Source organism: Chanos chanos, chromosome 2 (assembly GCF_902362185.1).
Source record: "Chanos chanos chromosome 2, fChaCha1.1, whole genome shotgun sequence".
Taxonomy (NCBI): domain Eukaryota; kingdom Metazoa; phylum Chordata; class Actinopteri; order Gonorynchiformes; family Chanidae; genus Chanos; species Chanos chanos.
Window position 1 is genome coordinate 34012288 of NC_044496.1, and position 20621 is coordinate 34032908.

Consider the following 20621-nt stretch of genomic DNA (forward strand, 5'->3'; position numbering starts at 1 on the left):
TGAATATACTTATTAAAACAATTATTATCATGTACATTCCACATAAGAGAAATGATAGTTTTAATAAAAAAAAAATCACATTACAAAAACCCATCTGTTTATTATTTACACGTATATTCCACATAAAAGAGAAATGATGAGTTTTCAAAATGTGAATATTTAATAAACCATCTGTTTATTATGTATTCCATACTATATGACATACATGGAGGTAATACTAATTTTCATTAAGAACACATCAAACAGGGAGCATTCTCAGAGACAAATAAATAAACAAACTACTGATGACTGGATAAAAACAGGGTTAAGAATGCAACATAGCTTAATCCCTACTCATAGTTCAAACTGATGACAGAGTCTTGCTTTGGTACAGGTTACTGGAGGCTGAGGTGATGCCTCTTTAAACAAGGCTATAAATGTCTCCAGTTTTCTCCAGTAGAATCTGACACGTAATTGCATTGGAAACAATGAGAAAGGGACAATGAGATGGTGGAAGCTTGTATGAACACGTTTATGTAAAGTCTTTCTGAAAGCATCAGCTAAGCAGCCTCTTGCGACTGTATGTCCGTCCGTGGGCTGTGCGTTTTTGCGGCTGGCTAAACGGTGACGTGTCTACCTCAGGTTCAGTCCCATCAATGGTACACCTCTCAGACTGCTCTGTTTTAGGAAAGACAAAAAAATACCCCATCCCACTCTTTACACTCGACAAAAAAAATATATTGTTTTGACACTGTAACCTGTCTGTGTTCATGCCTCACCATTAAATTGGGAAGGGCTCTTTGTGACGGTGGTGGTTTTTCCACTGTATAATAGAGGTGACTGAGTCAGGGCTATAATCCCACTGGCAGAGACTGGTTTCTTCACCTTAGAATTTGGTGGAGTGACAACTGTAACACAGAGAGAGTGAGAGAGAAAACAAACATTAGTCATCAGATGTGACATAGAATAAATATACCAGAACAAACATCCACTAACAAAAATAATGAATAAATCCTGGTTAGTTATTCACTTAGTTAAACTGGCCAGACCTGATTGGGCCTTCAGTCTTACCTGAACTGACTGGATGTCTTATCTGTGACAAAGTCTCACATCTCTGGTGTTCTGATCCACCACTGTGCTGTCCCAGGGTCTCTGTCCAGTTCATGCTCTCAGGAGATCCGAGCTGGTCCTTTTCATGGTTCCTACTGGCTCTGAGTAAAGGTTTCTCCCCCATCCTTAAAGGCACAGATCTGGGACAAACTGATTCTCTGCCCACGGAGGGATTCTGCAACTCTTTTAACTCTTCCACTTCCTGTAGCCTGAAAACACCCTCTAGTTCTGGGTCCTCCAATATTTCCATCCCATATGAAAGAGGCTCTCCTTTCATGCCTTGGTCTTTGCTCCACAATACACTCATCCGTGCCCTCTTTTTTCGTGGCCAGCTGTTCAGGCTCTCAGGGGTGGAGTGTCCTCTCCTCTGGGGTGAGGGTGTCCAGGGGGCAGTGTCGCCTGGCCCAGGAGGAGAAGCATTGCTGGGTACCTGTGTGGGAGTGTAGGACTGGCAAATGTAAGTCTGAGTGCCTCCTTTTCCAGGAGTGCCTTTGGCAGGGGTTCCACGCGTGCACAGAGATGGGGAGAGGTAGCTAGGATCTCTGTGTTTGGCGCATAGAGTTAGCGGGCTGTCAATGTGAGATGCTTTGGCACTGGTAGCGTTTGGCGTTGTCGCCCTGACTGCCCCATTGCCCACATTGAAAGAGTCAGTGCGTTTGAATTTAAGCTTGGGCAGCCCTGAGGCCTGCATCTCCATTTCCACCTGATAACTCAGGGAGTTTGGTGCAGCAGGCCTCCTCCTCTGGGCAGGGGTTCCTGAAGCTCGGGGAGTTGAGAACTTTGGGGGTCCTGGAGAGTACCCAAGTCGTGCGGCGGCTTCTCTCTGTCGGCGATCGGCAGTCTGCCGAAAACCATAACTTCGGCTGGGTGTGGTTTCAACAGGAGACTCTCCTTTACCTATGAACTCAAAAACCTTGGAGGCCTTTCTGGAGAATGAGATATTCATCTTAATGCCGCCAGTTAACTGGGTCTTCACCACGGAAGCCTCGGAGATGTCAATGCTGTCCTCATCAGTGGTGGTAGTGCTGAACTGAGAAGATTCAAAACCCTGGGAGTCAGTGGACCCTTCTCCGTCTCCCTGAACAGAGGCACCCTGTGGGGTAAGATTGTCTGCTGTCTTCAGGTGTCTCTCTGGTGAGAGAATGTTCATGCCCTGGTTGGGTAAACTCTCTATGAGCCTGACCTCATCAGTTGCCAGATTACCAGAAGACTGTGATCTAAGACGCTGTCTATATGGTTCCTCTGCTACAGATTTAAGGCATTTGGTCTCAGAGAGACCCTCCAGTAAGTTTACTGGTCTTTGTAGCTCACTGGAGCATTTTGTGGATGGTGTTCTAGTTTTACAAGGAGACACAGCAGTTGAATCTTTGACTGGTGTTCTTCCAGAGCACTTGAGCATTGAAGACATTTGTCTGTGGCTTTTGGAGGGTGTTCTGATGTCTGGTGCTGGAGGAGACAGATAATCTGGAGATTCTGCCACATTAGCATTTTGGAAGGGAAAGGTCTGAGTTTCTGTTTGAGTCCCATAAAGCCCAGGGGATTCAGGAGTCTTATGCTGGATGATTTCAGGGGAAATATTCTTTTCTCTATGAGGAACCTTTTCAAGGGTTTTGAAAACATCTGCCATATCTGTGGGGTACTTAAATGCAGAGTCAGCCTTCTTTGGAGTTAAGAGCCTTGGTGAAGATCGAGTCAAGGCCTGTGGAGATTCTGGTACCTTGAAAGGTATACCTGACCTTTCTGATCTCGGTTTCCGTGGAGACGGGGACCAGGTCACGCTCTTTCTGGCTGTCCTGGTGTTGGGACTCTGAAGTCCACAGCTGCCGTTCGGGGAGTTTTTTACAGGAGTCTTGAGAATGCTTTTGAGTGGACTTGCTTTATGGGGCGTCTCCAGCACTAAGCTCTTCCAGGCTGGAGACCGAAATGGGCTTCCCCTAAGCGTCATTCCGCTGTCTCCAATAACAACCCCTGGACTCTTGGATAAAGGAGAGGCTTGGGCCCTGGCCGATGAACAAGGCGTCTTAGGGGTCCTGCTTCCAGCTGCAGATTGATACTGACCATGTGACGACTTCTCTGAAGTTTTTCTGGGACTCTGAAAATAAATACATGAAAAATCATTAACATGATTAATGTAACTCTTCATGGTGATTAAAACACTGCAGTAGAAAATAGTGCTATTAATTGACTAATCTAACGATGTTATTTCCTATTCCGGCAATCTAAGGGGTTCAAAAGTCTTTCCTCAGGACAAACTCATTAACATGCCTTTGCTTGTTGCTAAAGTAGAAAGCAGAAAAAAATGGAAAGCTTTATGTTGTCATACCTTCTATCACATGCAGAACAGATCTTATGAGAAGATGTGTTGCTGAGACATTTTTTAAACTATTCTTCCCTAATTATCTATATTTCAATGATTTTTAGATGTATAAAATTCTCACATGACAATTTAAGAGCAGGCATCTGCACATTGACATGAGCTATTTTATTGAAGCATTATTTAAACAGTGTGCCACTTCATATGTGTAGACAATGTACTGACTACTGCCTTACCATTGAAGGAAATAGGCCAAGACACTCCTGAGAAAACTGAATCATTGATATGCTTTAAAGTAATTCTTTGAAGAATGCAAAGCAGCAAGGATAACAATTCAAATGGAATGTACTAACGTCAGAAAAAAAGGCCAAAAAAGAGTAGCCACCCCAGAATTTTATTGATTTTATGACAGTGAACGTAACATCACTGAAATATCAAGCCTTTTCCAATGAGACATTTCCATTTTTCAACATGTATGGCAACACTTAATATGAGCAGCAAACATTAGCCAGTCCATCCAGGATTTCGCGGGCCTTTTTTGGGATTGTTGCGGTCTAAAATGCCTGATTTTGCGGCAGCTTTTCTAAAGAATTGCGATGCATGTTGCGATGTTCTTAGGTGTTTTTTGCAATGAAATTGCGGGAACAAGTGAAAATTGCAAAAATAGTTGCAATTTTTTTCTTTTGAATTATAACTGAATCTGTCACCGGAGTTTGCCCTGCTGAAGTAGGTCGCAAGTGCTACTTCCCACTTGTAGCCACTGCTTATGTTTGGCTGTCTTATGTCGGCATTTCTACCGTGCGCGACCGAGAATGGACTCCTGCAGTGTGTGCAGTACGCAGTATTTTTGTTGCCGGCTACCTCATGAGGAGATGGGTAGCCTTCTGGGCGTCTTTAGAAGAAACCGACTTTCTCTTCTGCATGATGCTAACCGTTAGCTTACTGACAGATTCTGTCAGTAAGCTGACGGAGCAATCACCGTTGAATTCAGACACGTGGTGCATTGTTGTTTGTGTTTTTGATTTGGTTAGGTAATAAGGAGTGGGACAGAACATGATAAACGTCTATATAAGTGCTAAAAACAAGTATAGTACTATAATTATTGTTTTAATTGTGGTGAAAACTGGGGCAATTTGGTAGTGAATGTTGAAAACTGGGACACTTTAGCGTTTTACAGATATTTGTCAGGACACCCAGCTCGAAACCGGGACAATCCCGGACAAACTGGGGGCATGTGGTCACCGTATCTTTAGCAGTTATTTTTGTTGGTAAATGTGAGACGTTCGTGTCACACCTGTCTGCATCTTCACAACATAAAACAAGTAAGTGAGTCTGCTGACATATGGCTCAGCGTTTTGCGCGAGGGACCACTATGGTTGGTGCAATTCGCCGAAAACTACGATGACTGGTCAAATTTGCAGAAAAGTTGCAGTGATTGGACAAAATTACAAGGGCGCGCAGAATTCACGGGGAGTGGTTTAGTTTGCGTTAACTGTTGCGATCGCGACTTCGCGAAATCCTGGAGTGACTGATTAGCCAAGTGAAAGTGCTAAGTAATTATCAGAAGGAGCAGGACACGTCTTGTAACAAGAGTGCTTTTGTTTTAAATGTTTGTGCTTCTTTGATGTTCTGCTGCGAAACACCATCTCTGTTTTACATGTGTCGCATTGCACCTTGCTGTTAGTTTTGTAAGTGAAAAGCTCCCATAAATACATCATTCAAAGTGCTGTCGGTGTGATGAGCGCTTTCTTATGGTTGCGATATTGCCCCCAACACCTCTTCTAGTGTATTGCATTCAGCCCAAAAATAAGATGTGCAGTTTTGCATTTTAGAGGTCTTTTTTTTTATTATCGGAAGTAAACAACACGTCGACCATCACAATCTTTGTAAACGATCATCAATACACATTGTTTGATTTTGTCAACTAATCGCTGTGGCCCTAATGGTGAACACAGTTTATTGAGAGCACTGCACATGTAAGATTGTGTGTTACCTCAAAGACATCTGAATGTCTGAACCCTAGAGGTGATCTCCTTCTGGTTCTGGTACCCTGAGAAGACACTGAATGACAACCAGGTGACTGGGTGGCTCCAAAAAGCAGTCTCACTGGCGACCGAACAACGTTAACGTTCACACCATCTACAGAAAGAGGATGTGTAAATAAATAAACAAATAAATAAACAAGGACTGGCACCTTTAACCTTTGTAGCCAGCACGTCTATCCTCTGTCACACGAACCTTTTTTGCTCTCACTGTGGGTGAGCTGGGAGGAAGACAGGACTCTGTTCAGATTTCGGGATCGGGGCTGTGAACTTGAGTAGAAGAAACTGGAATGTCTCCTGGTCAAATTCTTTATTCGCGGACTCCTCCTCAGGTCTGTCACAGAGACATCAAATCCGTGTTAATGAGGTCAAATTGAATTATTCTGGAACCAGCCACACTAAAGTATATCACTAAAATCTATTAAAATCTGAATTTTATTGACTGACCAGCAGGCTTCACTGGAGATTCTTCAACAACACACACATTAGTTGCATCAGACCTCCTAAAAACAACCACACATAAAAAAAAAAAAAAATTATATTATCAAATCTATTGTTTATCAGTACAGGATGAAGAACAAATCATACAAAATGTATCTGAGAATGAAAGTCAAACCTCTAAGAACCAACCTGCCTGTCATCTGCCTATGCAGCAAACGACTGGACACCTGCTTGTGAAGGGGCGTCTCAGACACTTTCTTTGTTAGAAGAGTGTGACGCTCTGTAAAGGAGAGGAGAGAGAGTAAATCTGATGATGTGCCACTTTATGAGGCATCACTGCCTTTGTATATAGTGAAAAGCTACTTTACCATCATCCACATGTGACCGTTTCCGTTTCTTATTGCCCTCCAAAACCGAAACAGACTGACTTCGAGGAAGTTTTGTCTTCTTTGATGGCGAAAGCATCTCTTGGTTGAAGAGGTTTCTCCGAACTTTTGTTACCTCTGTAAATATAAAGTTAACAGAACAGAACTGAGATTTTCCACACATAACTCTGATTTCATCTGTGTGTGTTCAATATTTTAACTGTAAATGTTCAGCATGAACTTGTACAGAGCTAAACAGTTCTGGCAGGACAGTGTTGAGTGTAACTGTTTAACCTCTGTTCTGCTCAAGGGCCATAACCCCCATGGCAGACCAACACCTCCAGTTTGATGAGTAAAGAATGTTAAGGTCTTGTACCTTGAGCAGTCTGCTTTTGTGGTGGCATCTGATCCAAGTCTGTCTTTTCAGCAGGTACACACACTTTGGGTTTGGTCTGTCAGATAACAAAGAGTGAGAGTTTGAATATTAGTAAATTTGGTAGCTACGGCTTCGTGTCAGTAACAAAATAAAACAAAAAACTCAAAACAAAAGACAAAACAAAACAAAACATTTTAGACACTGTAGAGCTTATTTGTGGTACAGTGAGATGGCTATAAGACAAGAAATGTATTCACAAACCAGACTTCACTCAGGAATAGGAATTATAAAAGTGGGAGGGACAAAGAGACATGTTGACTGGATACGAGTAAACACTCACCAGTCTGGTGGACTTTCTGGGCACCTCTATTTGACGGAGGGCCTGAGATGCTTCAGTCATACTTTTGTGTCTGGTGATCATCCCGTTCCTTAAACACACAGATGAAAAACACTTAGTTTTTGTTTTTGAGCTGCTCTCAGTGTCTAATCTCAGAATTACCACTGGGCAGAATGGTAATCACCAGATGCAGGCTTTCACAATACTCATAAACAGACCAAGCTCCTCAGTGTTTAGTTTGATCACTGGCCCAAACTGGCTCAGCTAGACTCTGATCAACTCATAGTGAACAAAGCATTATGGCACAGAAAACTTAGGCTTTCAGCTATCCTGTACTCTCCTTAAAATGGCTCTAAAGATGGGAGTTTGCAGAATTCTACTGGGTTTTGGTGGTAAGATGAAAAATGCTAAGATCCTCAGGCAGCCATAACACGAGGCTCAGGTTAAAACAGACTCCTCCTGTCAGCCAGTCAACACACAGAGCTGAAATGATAAGATCCAATATAAAGGTTGAAACAAGAACACTGTACTTAGTGTTTGCCTCTAAAAATTTATAGACTTTGAACAACTTTATCTCTGCCACTGACAGTTAACAATAAACTCCCTCAGTCAATAACTGCCGCTCTTTACTGAGGGAGCGTCACTTATTTGTGGAGTCATAAAGAGAGGAGATGGGATTTCTCCCTCCCAAAGTTACTCACCTCCTCTTTATTTCATGAGCGTGAAAGCCTGAAGTGTAATAGTAATGTAAGCATATTCAAACAGGGACAGCACAGCCAGGGAGAGAGTGTCTATCCCCAGTCTTTCCCTTGAATTAGTCCTTTTCTTCAAATAAAGGTCAGCGGCTCTGAGACAAACAGCCCCATGTTTAAGTCCTCTCCACAAGGTGAAAGACAACGAGAGAAAGAAACAGACAAGCAGGCCTTGTCTAATACTGCTCCTTTCTCTGGGGACTCACCTCCTTTTCCGGGCAGAGCGATTCCTGAGCTCCTCCAGGTGCTCCCCGACCTCTGAGCTCTGGCTATTTTTAACAGAGGGCACTGAGGGATTTGGCGACACGCCGTCCTTCAGCACAGAGTCATCACTGAAGAAGTCTGAGGGCAGGGCAGTGACCAGGGCCTCAGGCAGCTGTGTTCCCAGGCTGTGGTACACTTCCGCAAGGGCTTTAGGGATGCTATTCAGGTACCTGTAATAGGTTAGATGAGAGACTACTGGTAAAGATCTAAGACTATGACTTAACTTGAATTCTCCCACTTGAGTGTTTGGTTTAATCCACCATGTCATTTGTAACATGAAATGCAAATTTTTAGTGTCTCAGACTTCACATTGCCTCATGACCTTACCTAATTATGAGTTGTTTAAGTCAAGTTATTCCACAGAATTTCTGAATATTCAACTACAATTGGCCAATAAATAATTATTTTTGCATGAAAAAACGTCATGTTGCCATCAATGCAAGATGTCTTTACGTGAAATTAGAGTAAATGAATAAGCAGTTATTAAAACAAACCACTGAGAGCTTAAATGTGTCTTTAGGGGTAATCAGTTTGGACTCAGCAACAGAAAATCTGTCCAAGCAAGAATGGAACCCTTGACAGGATGTTCAGCATGGAAGAACAGAGCCAGAGATTGGACTGGAATTTCAGTTTGCAGGGAAAAACAGAAACACTCCAATAAAAGTACTTCATTGGCAGGATAACATACAGAAAAAGAGGTCTACTGTTTGAAAATAAAGCCTTTTAGGGTTCACATGAGGGTCAAACCATCCAGTTTTACTCCTTCCTTAACAGCATATTCATTCTCTGAGCATTATCCTCCATGGGAGCTTTTTTTTTTTTTTTAATCCCAGGTAAGTGTTTAATCCAACTACTAATGAAATCATAGCATGCAAGTATACTCAGACACTGCTATTCCATCATTTCCTAAACACTTACGCAGGTAGAATCTCTTCCTGCATGAACGCAGTCAGATACACAGGGTCTTTAGTTAAGGAGATTATCCGCAGCATATCAGCAACCTACGACAAAAATAAATCAATCAATAAACGAATGAATAACTGAATGAACAGAAATGAACACCAGTTAACCAGGAGCAGTCATCATTTCTTCAAAAGCCAAAGCATTTGGGGTTCACCACACATTTCACTGACATTACAGAATACGAGTTTCTCACCTCTTCCACAAACTCTTCCACGTGGTCTGCGTTCACTTGGCCATCAGAAGACATGTGTCTGCACAGTTCAAGTCTGAGAAGAGACTGCAGCTTGCATCTATGAAAAAGTCAGTCAGCAGTCTTAAACCAGGGCATTAAGATAAACTCTGAAAACTGGTTTACAGACCAAATGCTCTCACGTATTCAACAAATCTGAATTAATAAAAGTGCTGTAAGGCAGCACAAAGCACTGGCCAAAGTACAAATGTCCAGTAGAGCAGATCAGATACAGCACTTAAAGCCTGTTAGGTGCCATACTCTTTCAAATGTTCAGGGTACAGATTCTCAGTGAAAATAAAACCCCAGAGTGTCCCTCATAGCAGCTTAACAATGATTCACAAAATCTTTCCCCGTTACTACAGTCTGTAGTATTACTAAATTCGCTGTCAGTCATGCCAGTGCAATAAATACAACGTACAATGTTACTACTTTACTGATTAAAAAAAAAGTGCTTACTCCATTGCAGTACAGTGCTTTACTACTGAGCCATCCCTGTCTGTATACAAACCCCAAACTTTTTTCACTGAGCAACACGTCTGACAAGCACCGCAGGTGAAAACAGTCTAGGAAGGTAAGATCTTACTCTCTGATTTTGTTTCCAACATCTGGAGTGTTTCCGTATGACAGCCTCACACATTTACTGGTTTTCAAGAGGTTCCTCTCCATAATGGGCAGCAACTGTACCTGCTAACAAGAGTAAGAAAAAGGACAACCAACTGTTAAACACTGAAAAAAGGCAGGTGTAAATAATCTCCTCTTTCCTATATACAGTACATGGTTCAGTGTCACCTCCTGATCCTGTGAGGACTTCAGATAGGTTTTGACAGCAGACAGGAGGCCATGGACCTGAGTGAGGAGAGAGGAGTCTCTGTCTGCTACAGCACTCTGATAGCTCCCTTTCAGATGAGAAAACAGATCCTCCTCATTTTTAAACCCTACAAGGAAAAACAAAGATTCAGAAGAAAACAACTCGTCACATATTTAACAGCACCGTCCCAATGCTTGAGGTGACATTAGACCTGTATATGAAGAGTCTGGCTCACACATCATTGGTTGAGCTGATAAAGTTTGTGTGAAGTGGTCTGAGACACTCACGTGAGATACTAGAGCCTGCTTTAGTCCGATCTCCCGAGCGTCTCTTGCCTGGCTGTTCAGATCCCCTGGCAAGCCCTGACGAGCCTGGATCAGCCTGAGTCTTCTGAGCCATGGCGTTCAGCCGCGCCACGTTAAGCATCTGTAGTGAGCGACTCATACTCTTCATCTTCTGCCTCACCGGTGTGCGCTGTGTGCCACCTTCAGAGCAGGTAATTATCAATATACAACAAATTCATGATAAAAATGTGATAACAAAAGAAACAAATAAACTATGATTCTACGGTATTGGGGCTGTAGTTACGTTTCTTGTTCCTGACGCTGGTGCTGGGCTCAGATGCACAGCTCTGGTAAAGCTCTGAGAGCTGGCTAATCAGCTCTGGGTGGGTGTCAGAACTGCCCTCTCCCATCTCCTCCCCCCTCTCTGGAGCAGCATGGAGAAGCCTGAATACATGAGCAACAGACAGAAAGGCATTTACCAAAATCATTTTTCCCCTTTGGCAAATAACCCAGTTCTAAGGAATTTCAACTTCATCCCCAGGGTCTAGTCCACCTCTTTGACTTAATTTGTAAAAAGTCAATCTAAGTTCAATCCAAACACCATGTTTACTGAGAAGAGCAACAACGGGAACTTTACCTCATTGACTCCATCAGGTGACAGCTGACCCCTGAGGCGTCAGAGTGAGGAAACCAGGTCTGAGCCAGTCCAGACCACACTGAAGCAGACTGCTGTTTCAGCTCCTGTCCAGCCCAGTCAGGAACTACAGAGCTCTCTGCTGGTTCTATGGGCACAAACAACACCATTCAGGGACAATGAAATAGTCTTATCACAAACGACAAAATAACTCTTAATGAAAACTACTAACATACTAATATGGGCTTAAGGCTCAACAGGTGTTACCTGAGTGGTCGTCCTTTTCATTGTCCATGATGTTAAACATGACACCAAGCACACTGCTCACAACATCAGGTAAATCAGAGGAGTTTTCTACGGTCTCTGGGAGAATAAGGTCGGCTGTCAGGGCCTGGTCTTCCTGGGTAACGACTGGCTGAAGTAGAGTGAGCAAGGCTACTGAGGAGGACAAGGGAGACAGCAAGGCGGAACACACCAGATCCCCAGCTCTGATGTCTGTCATCTGCATGCAAATACACACACACACACCTAAACACAAAGTCTCACACTAGTTGCAAATATCCATCACACTATTTGGTAAAAGGCTGTTTAAAGCTAATTTAATGTATTTTACCTTAACTGCTCAAATCAATCTTTTAATCTTTAATTCATTTACCATGTAGCATGCTTGAGTGGAGAGCTCTTTGAGGAGGCTGTGGACCAAGGCATAACTCTGACCAGTATTTTGGCACTGCAGCAGCCAGCAGCCAGAGGCCACCTGTATGAGGGAGAGTGTGTCCAGGCTCTGCAGTACTCCTCTGAGTGTCACAGTCACGGGGGAGAGGAGACACCTCTGCCCACAGGAAACAGGCTCTAATGACACTGGGCAGCTCTGGGCATCCTCACCTAAAACACAACAGAAAATTCACACTGTGTTGTTCACAACAAACACCAGAGCACAGACATTAAATAATACCACATTCCTATTATCTGTTGCATGCAACTACAGCAAACCGTATTAATGTAATCTGTATAAATTATTCACCTGTTCCAAAGCACAGAACTCCTTCAAAGACAGGAAAGGATTTGCGATACGTTTCCTCCGGTGACAGAATATAATCAATGATGGAGTCAGCAAGACAGCTTCCTCTTCCCTCAGCTTTGACAGTGTTTAGTCCAGAGTGATCTTCGTGACACGTCAGGGGCAAGGAGAAGGAGCACATGGGAGTCACTCTACCACCAACCTGTCTCAATCTCTCGGCTATAACCTCAGCCCCCTCAGTATCACTGACTCCTGTGACCTGATTGAAGTAAACAGAACCCAGTCATTTACAACTTTCATTAAATATTCAGTGTTAGTACTTTGACAAAACCATTGGAAAGGAAGTTACCTCCGAATATAATGTGGCATTGATCCAATGAAGAACAATTTTCCGCAGAAACAGCATATCAACGAGCCCTTTTGGCAGGACAAGTTCGGGCAGGTCTTTCTGACGGCCACTGCCACCGCTGGTCAGAGACAAAAACTCCCGCAATTCCGTCATGGAACGGGGACACTCAGAGAGAAGAAACAGAATATTTTCACCGAGACCCGAGTGATCGTCTTCTGCGGCAGAAACATGTTTGCCACTTCCACTCGACCTTTTGAGTCGCACTGTCGGTTTTGTGGGAGATGTAATATCGGGTCTGTCCCACTGAAAGTCCAGAACAATTTCTTTCAAGGCATTCTGCAGGATACCAGCTGGACTGGATTGTTGTTTGGACAGTGAAGACGACTTCCGTCGTAGATTAAACTTGTTTATTAATTCCTCCTCAAAATCCTGGAAAGCTTTGTCTGTGAGCTCTTTGAAGTCTGTTCCTCTGGTTATAAGGGTAGAACTCTTCACAGTCCTCGTGTGGATAAACCTATAGCCCCATCGCACTTTCTCTAAACCATATTTAAAGGCAAAATTCAGCAAAATCCTCAGAACACACTGTTTTACATGATGGTTATTGAAATAGCTGGATCCACTCGTGTCGTTAACTATTCCCCGACTTTCCACGTCGATTAAAAAAACCACGTTATGCGAGGCCATAACGCAAACTACTTTCCAAGTTAAGAAAAAACGAAGCACCTTATATCAGCTACATTCGACAATGTGCGTTATATACTTCTGACCAGAGACGCATACTCAATTTCTAACGTTCAAAACTGCAGCTGACATGGGTACGTTTTTACACTTCCATTTAGCTAATACTAGTTCGTTTAGCATAGTGCACACCATTCAGTTAGCACAGTACACAAAACTCTTAGCTAAGCTAACAACATTGGAACAAATGACATGTTGTGTCTTAATATTGAATAAAACAGCTTCGTAGCAAATGCTAGCTGAAATTAAATCTCATCGTAAGCACAGTCGTTAAAAGCAAAAAATACAGTTTGACATATTTGTCATACATTTAAACGATATTTCCCAAATTCATTCGTTTCAACTAGCCATTTTGAATTGCCTTTCCCTCTTCGCGCTTCTCACTAAAATTTCCGATATCTTTTTGTTCATTGGCTAAGGGGTAAAGTCTTGCGTTTAACTTACTTAACGTCACTCACCCCGTCTTCTTTGATAGGATGTTAGTCACATCAATCACAAACAATGACGTTATAGATTGAATTGGCACAAATTATATTTTACATGTTAGTTTTGGTGTGTAAACACTCAGTAAAACATATTTTATCGATAACAGTTTGTTTTAAAATTTTAAAATCAAATGTCATCTATACCCATAAACCTTAAGATCGGGTGGCTTGTTGTGAGCATACGCCCGACCAAGTAGTTTTGAACGTGCTGTAGCTCCCTCTAACTGTATAGATAAGAACGACAGGATGGTACATGTGGAAGAGACATGGCCTTTATGGATTTTTGTCCAAAATGTCGCCAAACAAACAGTTGCCCAGTGCACTTTCAGTGTGCTAGCAGCACTATGTGGAAATTGTTTATTACTTATATAGTTCTATATGTGTATCAATATTCTTATTTTGGCCTAAAGTAGACCACTTTGTATTCCTTAAACTCCGGTCAATATATTTAACATTGTAATTTTGATGCAACAGGGTTTATTTGCACACACCCAGCTGACAAAGTTACTCAGAGCAAATTGTAAGTGTTTTGTTTTTTTTTTCAAGATAAGAAATGACATAGCTTTGGAACAAGTTCAAGTTTAAGTTCAACTTTACTATCATGTGTATTAAAAATACAATGAAGTACTGTGCTCTGATTTTGAGTACATGTGTCATGCTCATGAGTCCAGACCCATTCAGTAACTGGGCTCCAATTTCCTTACAGCAACATTAATAGTAATAGAATTAACACAGGTACTTCAGTGAAGAGGTCCTCTCCATGTATATTAGCTAGGATGCTTGGGAAGTGTAATATTTTCAAAGCAAACATTTTGCTGAGTTTACTCAATCCAAGACAATGAAAGGCAAAATGAATGTCCTTTAAGTAAACTACTGTCCAGGTTTGCTTACTGGGTGGAATCATTAGTAAAACAAGTGCTACATCAATATGCTATTTTGTAGTATAAAATATTTTTGTTCAATTCCAATGTTTTTATATTTTTTCAGCCCTTGATATTCATTTTTACACTCTCAGAAACGTCGTATCTGGGAGGCCATGTTCGGGCATTAATATCTTGAAAAATATTATTCCTAGCCTCACAAAACTTTATAGGATGGAGGACAAACATGTTCTCAGTATGACTGAACCATTAAAAGTTCGTACTGCATGCCTGCTGATTTTCTATAATGCCCTAGATTTGGAAAAAAGTGCAAAATTCCCAAACGAGAGTGACATTGAGGGTATTATAAACCCAAGTTTTTGCACCCAAATCGTATCAATCATTATTTTTCTTCAAATGCAATCTTTTAGTAATTTTGTGCCAATATTTGAGGTCTCTACCACTGATGGCCATGAAGTTATTAAGAATAGGGTGGTAGCATTTTTCCGTCATATTCACAGGACCAAAATGGTTTGTGGGGTAGCTAGTAGGAACATCAAAATGTATGTAGAAATAGCTTAATGTATGGTCATTTAGTGTACAAAGTACCAATGTCCTTCCATGTTCCCATCATAGATAAATACACATAGTTAAAGCCATTGTTTTACCTTTAAGAAAAAAACGTCCATAATGAAGAAGCTTATTATCCCTAATTATGTATGGCCCAGCCTCTGAAATATTGACTGGAGTAAAGAAATACATGCTTTCTATAGGTTCATTTTACTATAGGTCACTAATGCAAGCTATATTCTTGACTATCAGGGCCTCATTATAGAAAAAGACATTAACTCTGATAGATGCTATATTCAGTGGAATGGTTAAATTTATATCCCGTATTTAAAAAAGAAGAAAATACTCAATAAAGAAAAATCAAATAACTTTATTGAAAATGATGTGCAATGTAGCAAATTATATACTAGCAATTACACGTGATGTAACAACATATAAGTTGGAAAACAGGACTGAATTGGGTACATGCTTGGTGTTTTCTTGATAACTGGGATCCCTATGTTCTAACAGTCACTGATTTATGGAGATACTGAGGCAAAAAAATGTAATCTTTAAACGTACATTTTCTGCCATAGGTAAGTATCTCTCAAACCTGTGTTTATTTTTATATGAAGGAAAAACGGAAGGACATTGACACTTTGTACCCTTAATAACTATACATCAAACAATTTCCATGTACATTTTTATGTTCCCACTAGCTACCCCACATACCATTTTGGTCCTATGAAAATGACCAAAATATACTACCACACCCTGTTTTATTCATAATATCTTCATGTCCATTGGCGGTAGAGACCTCAAATATTGGCACAAAATTAATAAAAGATTATATTTGCAGAAAAAATAATGATTGATACCATATTGTTGCAAGAATGTGGGCTTGTGGTACCCTCAATGTCACTCTTGTTTAGGAATTTTGCACATTTTTCCAAATCTAGGGCCTAATAAAAATAGAATGGCATGCAGTACAGGCTTTTAACGCTTTTGGCATACAGAAAACTTGTTTGTCTTCTATCTTACAAAGTGTGGTGAGGCTAGGAATAATACTTGTCAAGATATTAATGCCCAAACATGGCCTCCCAGATGAGGCATTTTTGAGGCTATAAAAACAAAATAATATCAAGGGCTGAAAAAATATGAAAACATAGAATTTGAACAGAAATATTTTACAGGCCCTGGTTTTTGGGACCCATTCATAATATACACAAGGTCTGAACAAAATCTAAGATGGTGCTGCAACAACCTTATCTGATTTGACATGGAATGAACCATATATATACATACATATACGTAACCTTATGATTTATAGACCCATCCCCTTTTATTGCAGTGGTACTGGGTTTCATCAATGAAGCACTTTAGTCCGTTTTTGCCAAAATTAATCATAACAAGTTCAAAAATAATGAGAATGTGAAATGGAAAGTGGGCAAAGTTCCCTTGCAAAGAGAACTGTGCCATTTAAAGCGCTTCCCCTCAAGTGTACTGGGAAATATTATTTTCTTTTCTTAAAAATAGCCGCCAACACATGAAGATTTTAAGCTCACATATTTCTCCATTGCTTTCTCTGCTCACTCTGCATATGAGACACAACCAAATTTGGTTGGACAATAGCAAAAAGAAACGGCGTCTGAACACAACCTTTTAAAAATAAGTTTATGTGAACCTGTCATATTTCTGATAAAGTGCCAGGATGTGATTACATGTTTCTCAGAGTTGACTTTCTCCCCATGCTTGTGTGATGAACTTTCACAGGCGTTACTGACTTGCAACTCTGTCAGAGGTTAGACTCAAGAGAAGAAAGAAATCATATTATGTCCAAACACAAATGTTTGGAGCCTTGACTAAGAATGCATAGCTGAAAATCCTTTTGTACTCTCACTATCTCCTTAAACTGCTGGTGTAAAAACAATATAAGCTTAATTTAATCCTTGTCTGTGGTTTTAACATGTCAGATGTTTACTGTGTATTCTTGTGGAATGACTGCTGCACTTCTATGCATGTGATGTCTTTTATTATCAGTATCACCTTACATAAATATCTCTGCCCTTTCCTCTTATAAACCAAATATCAGTCCTTTAAAAAAATCAGAGGGAACAGCCATTATCCTCCATCTCACAAACGCATAAATGGCAGTGCGGCAAAGTGTTCTCTCCATGCACAATGTGTGTATTAAATTCATGATGGTAATTCTTTCTTACAGACGGCCCTTTCCACAGTGGACTGCTTTGCCTTTAGATTAATCAAATACAGAAGCATGGCAGCTATGGTGCTTCTGGGAGCCCGTTTGTGAAAATCTTGCAAATCTGGAATGCAAATGTATGCCCCACTGATAAATTACATGATGCATAGGGATGACGCAGGGAGGATTTCATTTCTTTACCACAGGCTTGGAAGTGCCCTGGTTCACAAGAGCACAAGATTCTAGGCTGCCTTCTGCCTCAGTTTCCAGTTTCATTTTGTGATAAACATGCATTGCTGAAGAAACATACCCAAACAATGGGAGAGCAGACATGCTGAACAGAGAAAGTGGAGTGGTCTTGGTTTGTTCTGATCGACTAAGGCATTGCTCCAATCCATCAGAATGTAGGTCAGAGCCTTAGAAACTTGTCTCTTTCCTAAGCATTTTCAAAAACATAAAACAAAAATACACTCTCATTCTCTCCCTCTCTCTCTCTCTCTCTCTCTGTCTCTCTCTCTCTCTCTCACTCACACACACACACACACATGCAACTTTTCCCATTCCATCACAGCAGTATCTTTGGGAGCACAACCTACTGGAAACCGTCACGCTGATTACTGTTTAAATTACTTGGAAAACCAGTGAATGCTGATATACATTGATATGCTGATATGCACATGCATAACACTGTGTTGTGAAACAGACCTTGACATAACCTTAAATAAAAGGGCACATTTTTCTGTATGATCTGACCACAGACTGATTGTAGAACCACGCATAATAGCCCCTCTCATTCTGTTTACAGTCACATGCACTCAAACGTGTTAAGCTAACATAGACAAACTGATTCCAACCCTCTATCATTCTGGCCCCCAATGGGAACAATGTGTTTCCAAATTTCCAAATTTAAAGTGTAAATAGAGTTTGGTGCAAATAAAACCCTGATTATACAATAATTGTGTGGACTGAATCTCTCTCTCTCTCTCTCACTCTCTCTCTTGGCACCCGCAGTCAGTGCTGACGTCACAGACAAGTTCTTCAGAACAGCCCGCTGTTTTTGTTTACGTTCACGCTTCAGTCCTTTTCAGTCCCACCCACTCAGCAAGCCTTCACCAGGGACCACTGTCTCTGTCTCTCTGTCCTTCATACGCTGCCAGAAACACTGAGTCTTTTTTGCACTCAGAGAGGCTTTTGTTGGCTTTACATTCTCAGACAGACTGTGCTCTAGCACTGACCTCTTTATTTTGTACCTGCCAATCGATGAGCAGAAGAGTGTTATGTCAGGGCTTTACAGTGGCACAGCTTGGAGTCCTGCTGCTGACAATAGACTTACTGTCAAGGTCCTGATACTGAGCATAGAGTTACATTCAGTTTCCTCAGACTGACTATAGAGTTACATCCAGGGTCCTGGTACCAGTATTGACTCTACTCAGGGTCCAGGAGAAAAAGAGTTGATGGTTGGAGGATAGGGATAAACTTTGATTTGAGTCATTATTTATTTTAGAGACCCAGTAAATGTCAAGAGCATAGTGACAATGTGGACGCCACTGTGTAATCACTCATTGTATAATGATGGTGAAAAGGTGTTCTAGTTAATGTGTGGTTCACACTCTTTACAGAGTTATGGCAAAAGCCTGCCCTCAAAAATTTCCCTCTGAGAGGAAAAAAAAGATCAAGAGCAGTTTGTTACATAACCAAGGACACTAGTGCAGTGGTCACATTTGCCTGCTGGGTACATTATGTTTGTAATTGTAGAGATTTTTTTTTCTTTTTCCTTTTTTTTGTCTCAGGCCCAACTGTTAGGCTGCGGCTTTTCCATATTTGGAGTCTCAGCGAGAAATTGTAATCATGTTGTATTCCAACAGTAACACAGCAAATGATACCACCAGGGGAAGTTTGACAACGATCCAGTCAATGTCATGTTGAATGGGCTTTTTAGGTGGGGTGAGAAGGAACTGTGGCTGTATTTGGGTTAGGATGGAGGTGGGTAGGAGTGTGTGTGTGTGTGTGTGTGTGTGTGTGTGGGGGGGGGGGGGGGTGGGGGGGGGGGTGGGGGGGGGGGGATCTGGGAAAAAGGCAGTCTGGCAAAAATGGAACACAGGATTTGTTCTGCTGATACAACCATCATATTTCATGTGCTCCACCATCACCACGGCAACAGTATAATAAGTAGGTTGCAGAGAGAGATTGGAAAAAAGAGGTGAGGGGATAAACTCAAGCAGCTAATCGACTGAGTCTTACTGAATCTATCTATCACTCCACTACCAGCACAACAGCAACAACAACTACAACAACAGCAACAGCAACAGCAGCAACACTGAGCATCCTAGGAAAAACCTCCCGGAAAAGTTACTTGATCTCTGAAAACTTCCAAAAATGTTGTCAAAATACACAGTGAGTGAGTGTAGTGTGTATAATGGTCGGCAAAAAGGTGCATCTAGCTAGTTAGTCATCGTTTTGTTTGGCAGTGAGGAGCATGGGAGAGGGGATTCTAAGTGCAATGTAGTGTCTTTGTTTACAGCAGCAACAGCATGGAGCAATTTCCTGACAATGTTTAAGACACAGAGTGAAGGACCTAGAGCCATACTGTCAGGTGTTAAGAGAAAGGTCAGACCATGTGTCTTCTGTGGAAGGTCATACACAGACTATAGAGGTGATGTCTGCTTTACTGGGCCATACACTCTGTCTGACATCAGCGCATAGCACCAAACACTTATAAGCTATATACATAATCTAAACATCATAAAATACAACGAAACGCAAAGGAGGTGACTTGAGTCTGGCAGTTATGTAACTCTTCTGATTTTTTAGTGTCTGCAGGGCATGAAAGCAACATCCAAATGAGTGTTTATTTTTATCGGTGTAGATCTTAGAACAAACACTTTTGAAAGTTCTAAAATCAGCCTCCTGCGACGCCTTTGAAATCTCACACTGTGATCCTGGGACAGTGAAGAGCCCATTACGTTGTTAATGCTGGATCACACTCTATCTCAGTCTGCATGCTGGGCCCTTCCATACGCTGCTCCACACACACACACACACACACACACACACACACACACACACACACACACACACACACACACACACACACACACAGACACACAGACATAGACTCTCACATAGACACACACACAGACACACACACGCACACACACACACTCATACATAGACACAGACACAGACAGACAAACACACACATTCACACATCACACATACACACACACACACACACACAAATCCACAGTGAATATCAGGAACTTTACACACTCCAGAACTACTTACTCTGATTGTACAGTGCTACAGTTCAACTTATGAACTCCGCGACCAACCGCATTCCTGGTCATGAAATTGCAGAATTCATCACAGCTTTTGGACAAGTTAATGCATGCTTGTATTTCTTCAAACATGACCACAGCTTTGGACATCCAAAAGGTTAATGCATGTTTGTGTTTCTTTAAACATGACCACATTGAAAATGACCTGAAGACTCACAATAACTGGTGTGCATATAATAT

The 20621-nt window shown here is 41.5% G+C and overlaps 1 protein-coding gene across 1 annotated transcript; it reads right to left on the reverse strand.

Moving 5' to 3' along the window:
* Positions 1-535: 535 nt before the first annotated feature.
* Positions 536-12955, reverse strand: ticrr (TopBP1-interacting, checkpoint, and replication regulator). The gene is made up of 23 exons (XM_030765275.1): positions 12272-12955; positions 11926-12181; positions 11557-11786; positions 11169-11403; positions 10905-11049; positions 10572-10711; positions 10271-10468; positions 9965-10110; positions 9759-9853; positions 9137-9233; positions 8899-8981; positions 7923-8150; positions 6968-7055; positions 6628-6703; positions 6250-6389; positions 6076-6164; positions 5893-5948; positions 5636-5779; positions 5397-5542; positions 1272-3181; positions 1090-1229; positions 787-887; positions 536-652 (listed from the first exon to the last, which is right to left on the reverse strand). Exons 1-23 carry the CDS (start codon positions 12953-12955, stop codon positions 536-538), a joined length of 5544 nt encoding a protein of 1847 aa, XP_030621135.1.
* Positions 12956-20621: the final 7666 nt, after the last annotated feature.

Excerpts from the sequence above, each read along its gene's own strand:
- ticrr (XM_030765275.1), bottom strand. The coding sequence starts at position 12,955 with ATGGCCTCGCATAACGTGGTTTTTTTAATCGACGTGGAAAGTCGGGGA. Across the intron at positions 6,165-6,249 it reads CACATGTGGATGATGGTAAA|CGTCACACTCTTCTAACAAA; the intron begins GTAGCTTTTCAC and ends TCCTTTACAGAG. Across the intron at positions 653-786 it reads ACAGTGGAAAAACCACCACC|TCTGAGAGGTGTACCATTGA; the intron begins GTCACAAAGAGC and ends AAAACAGAGCAG.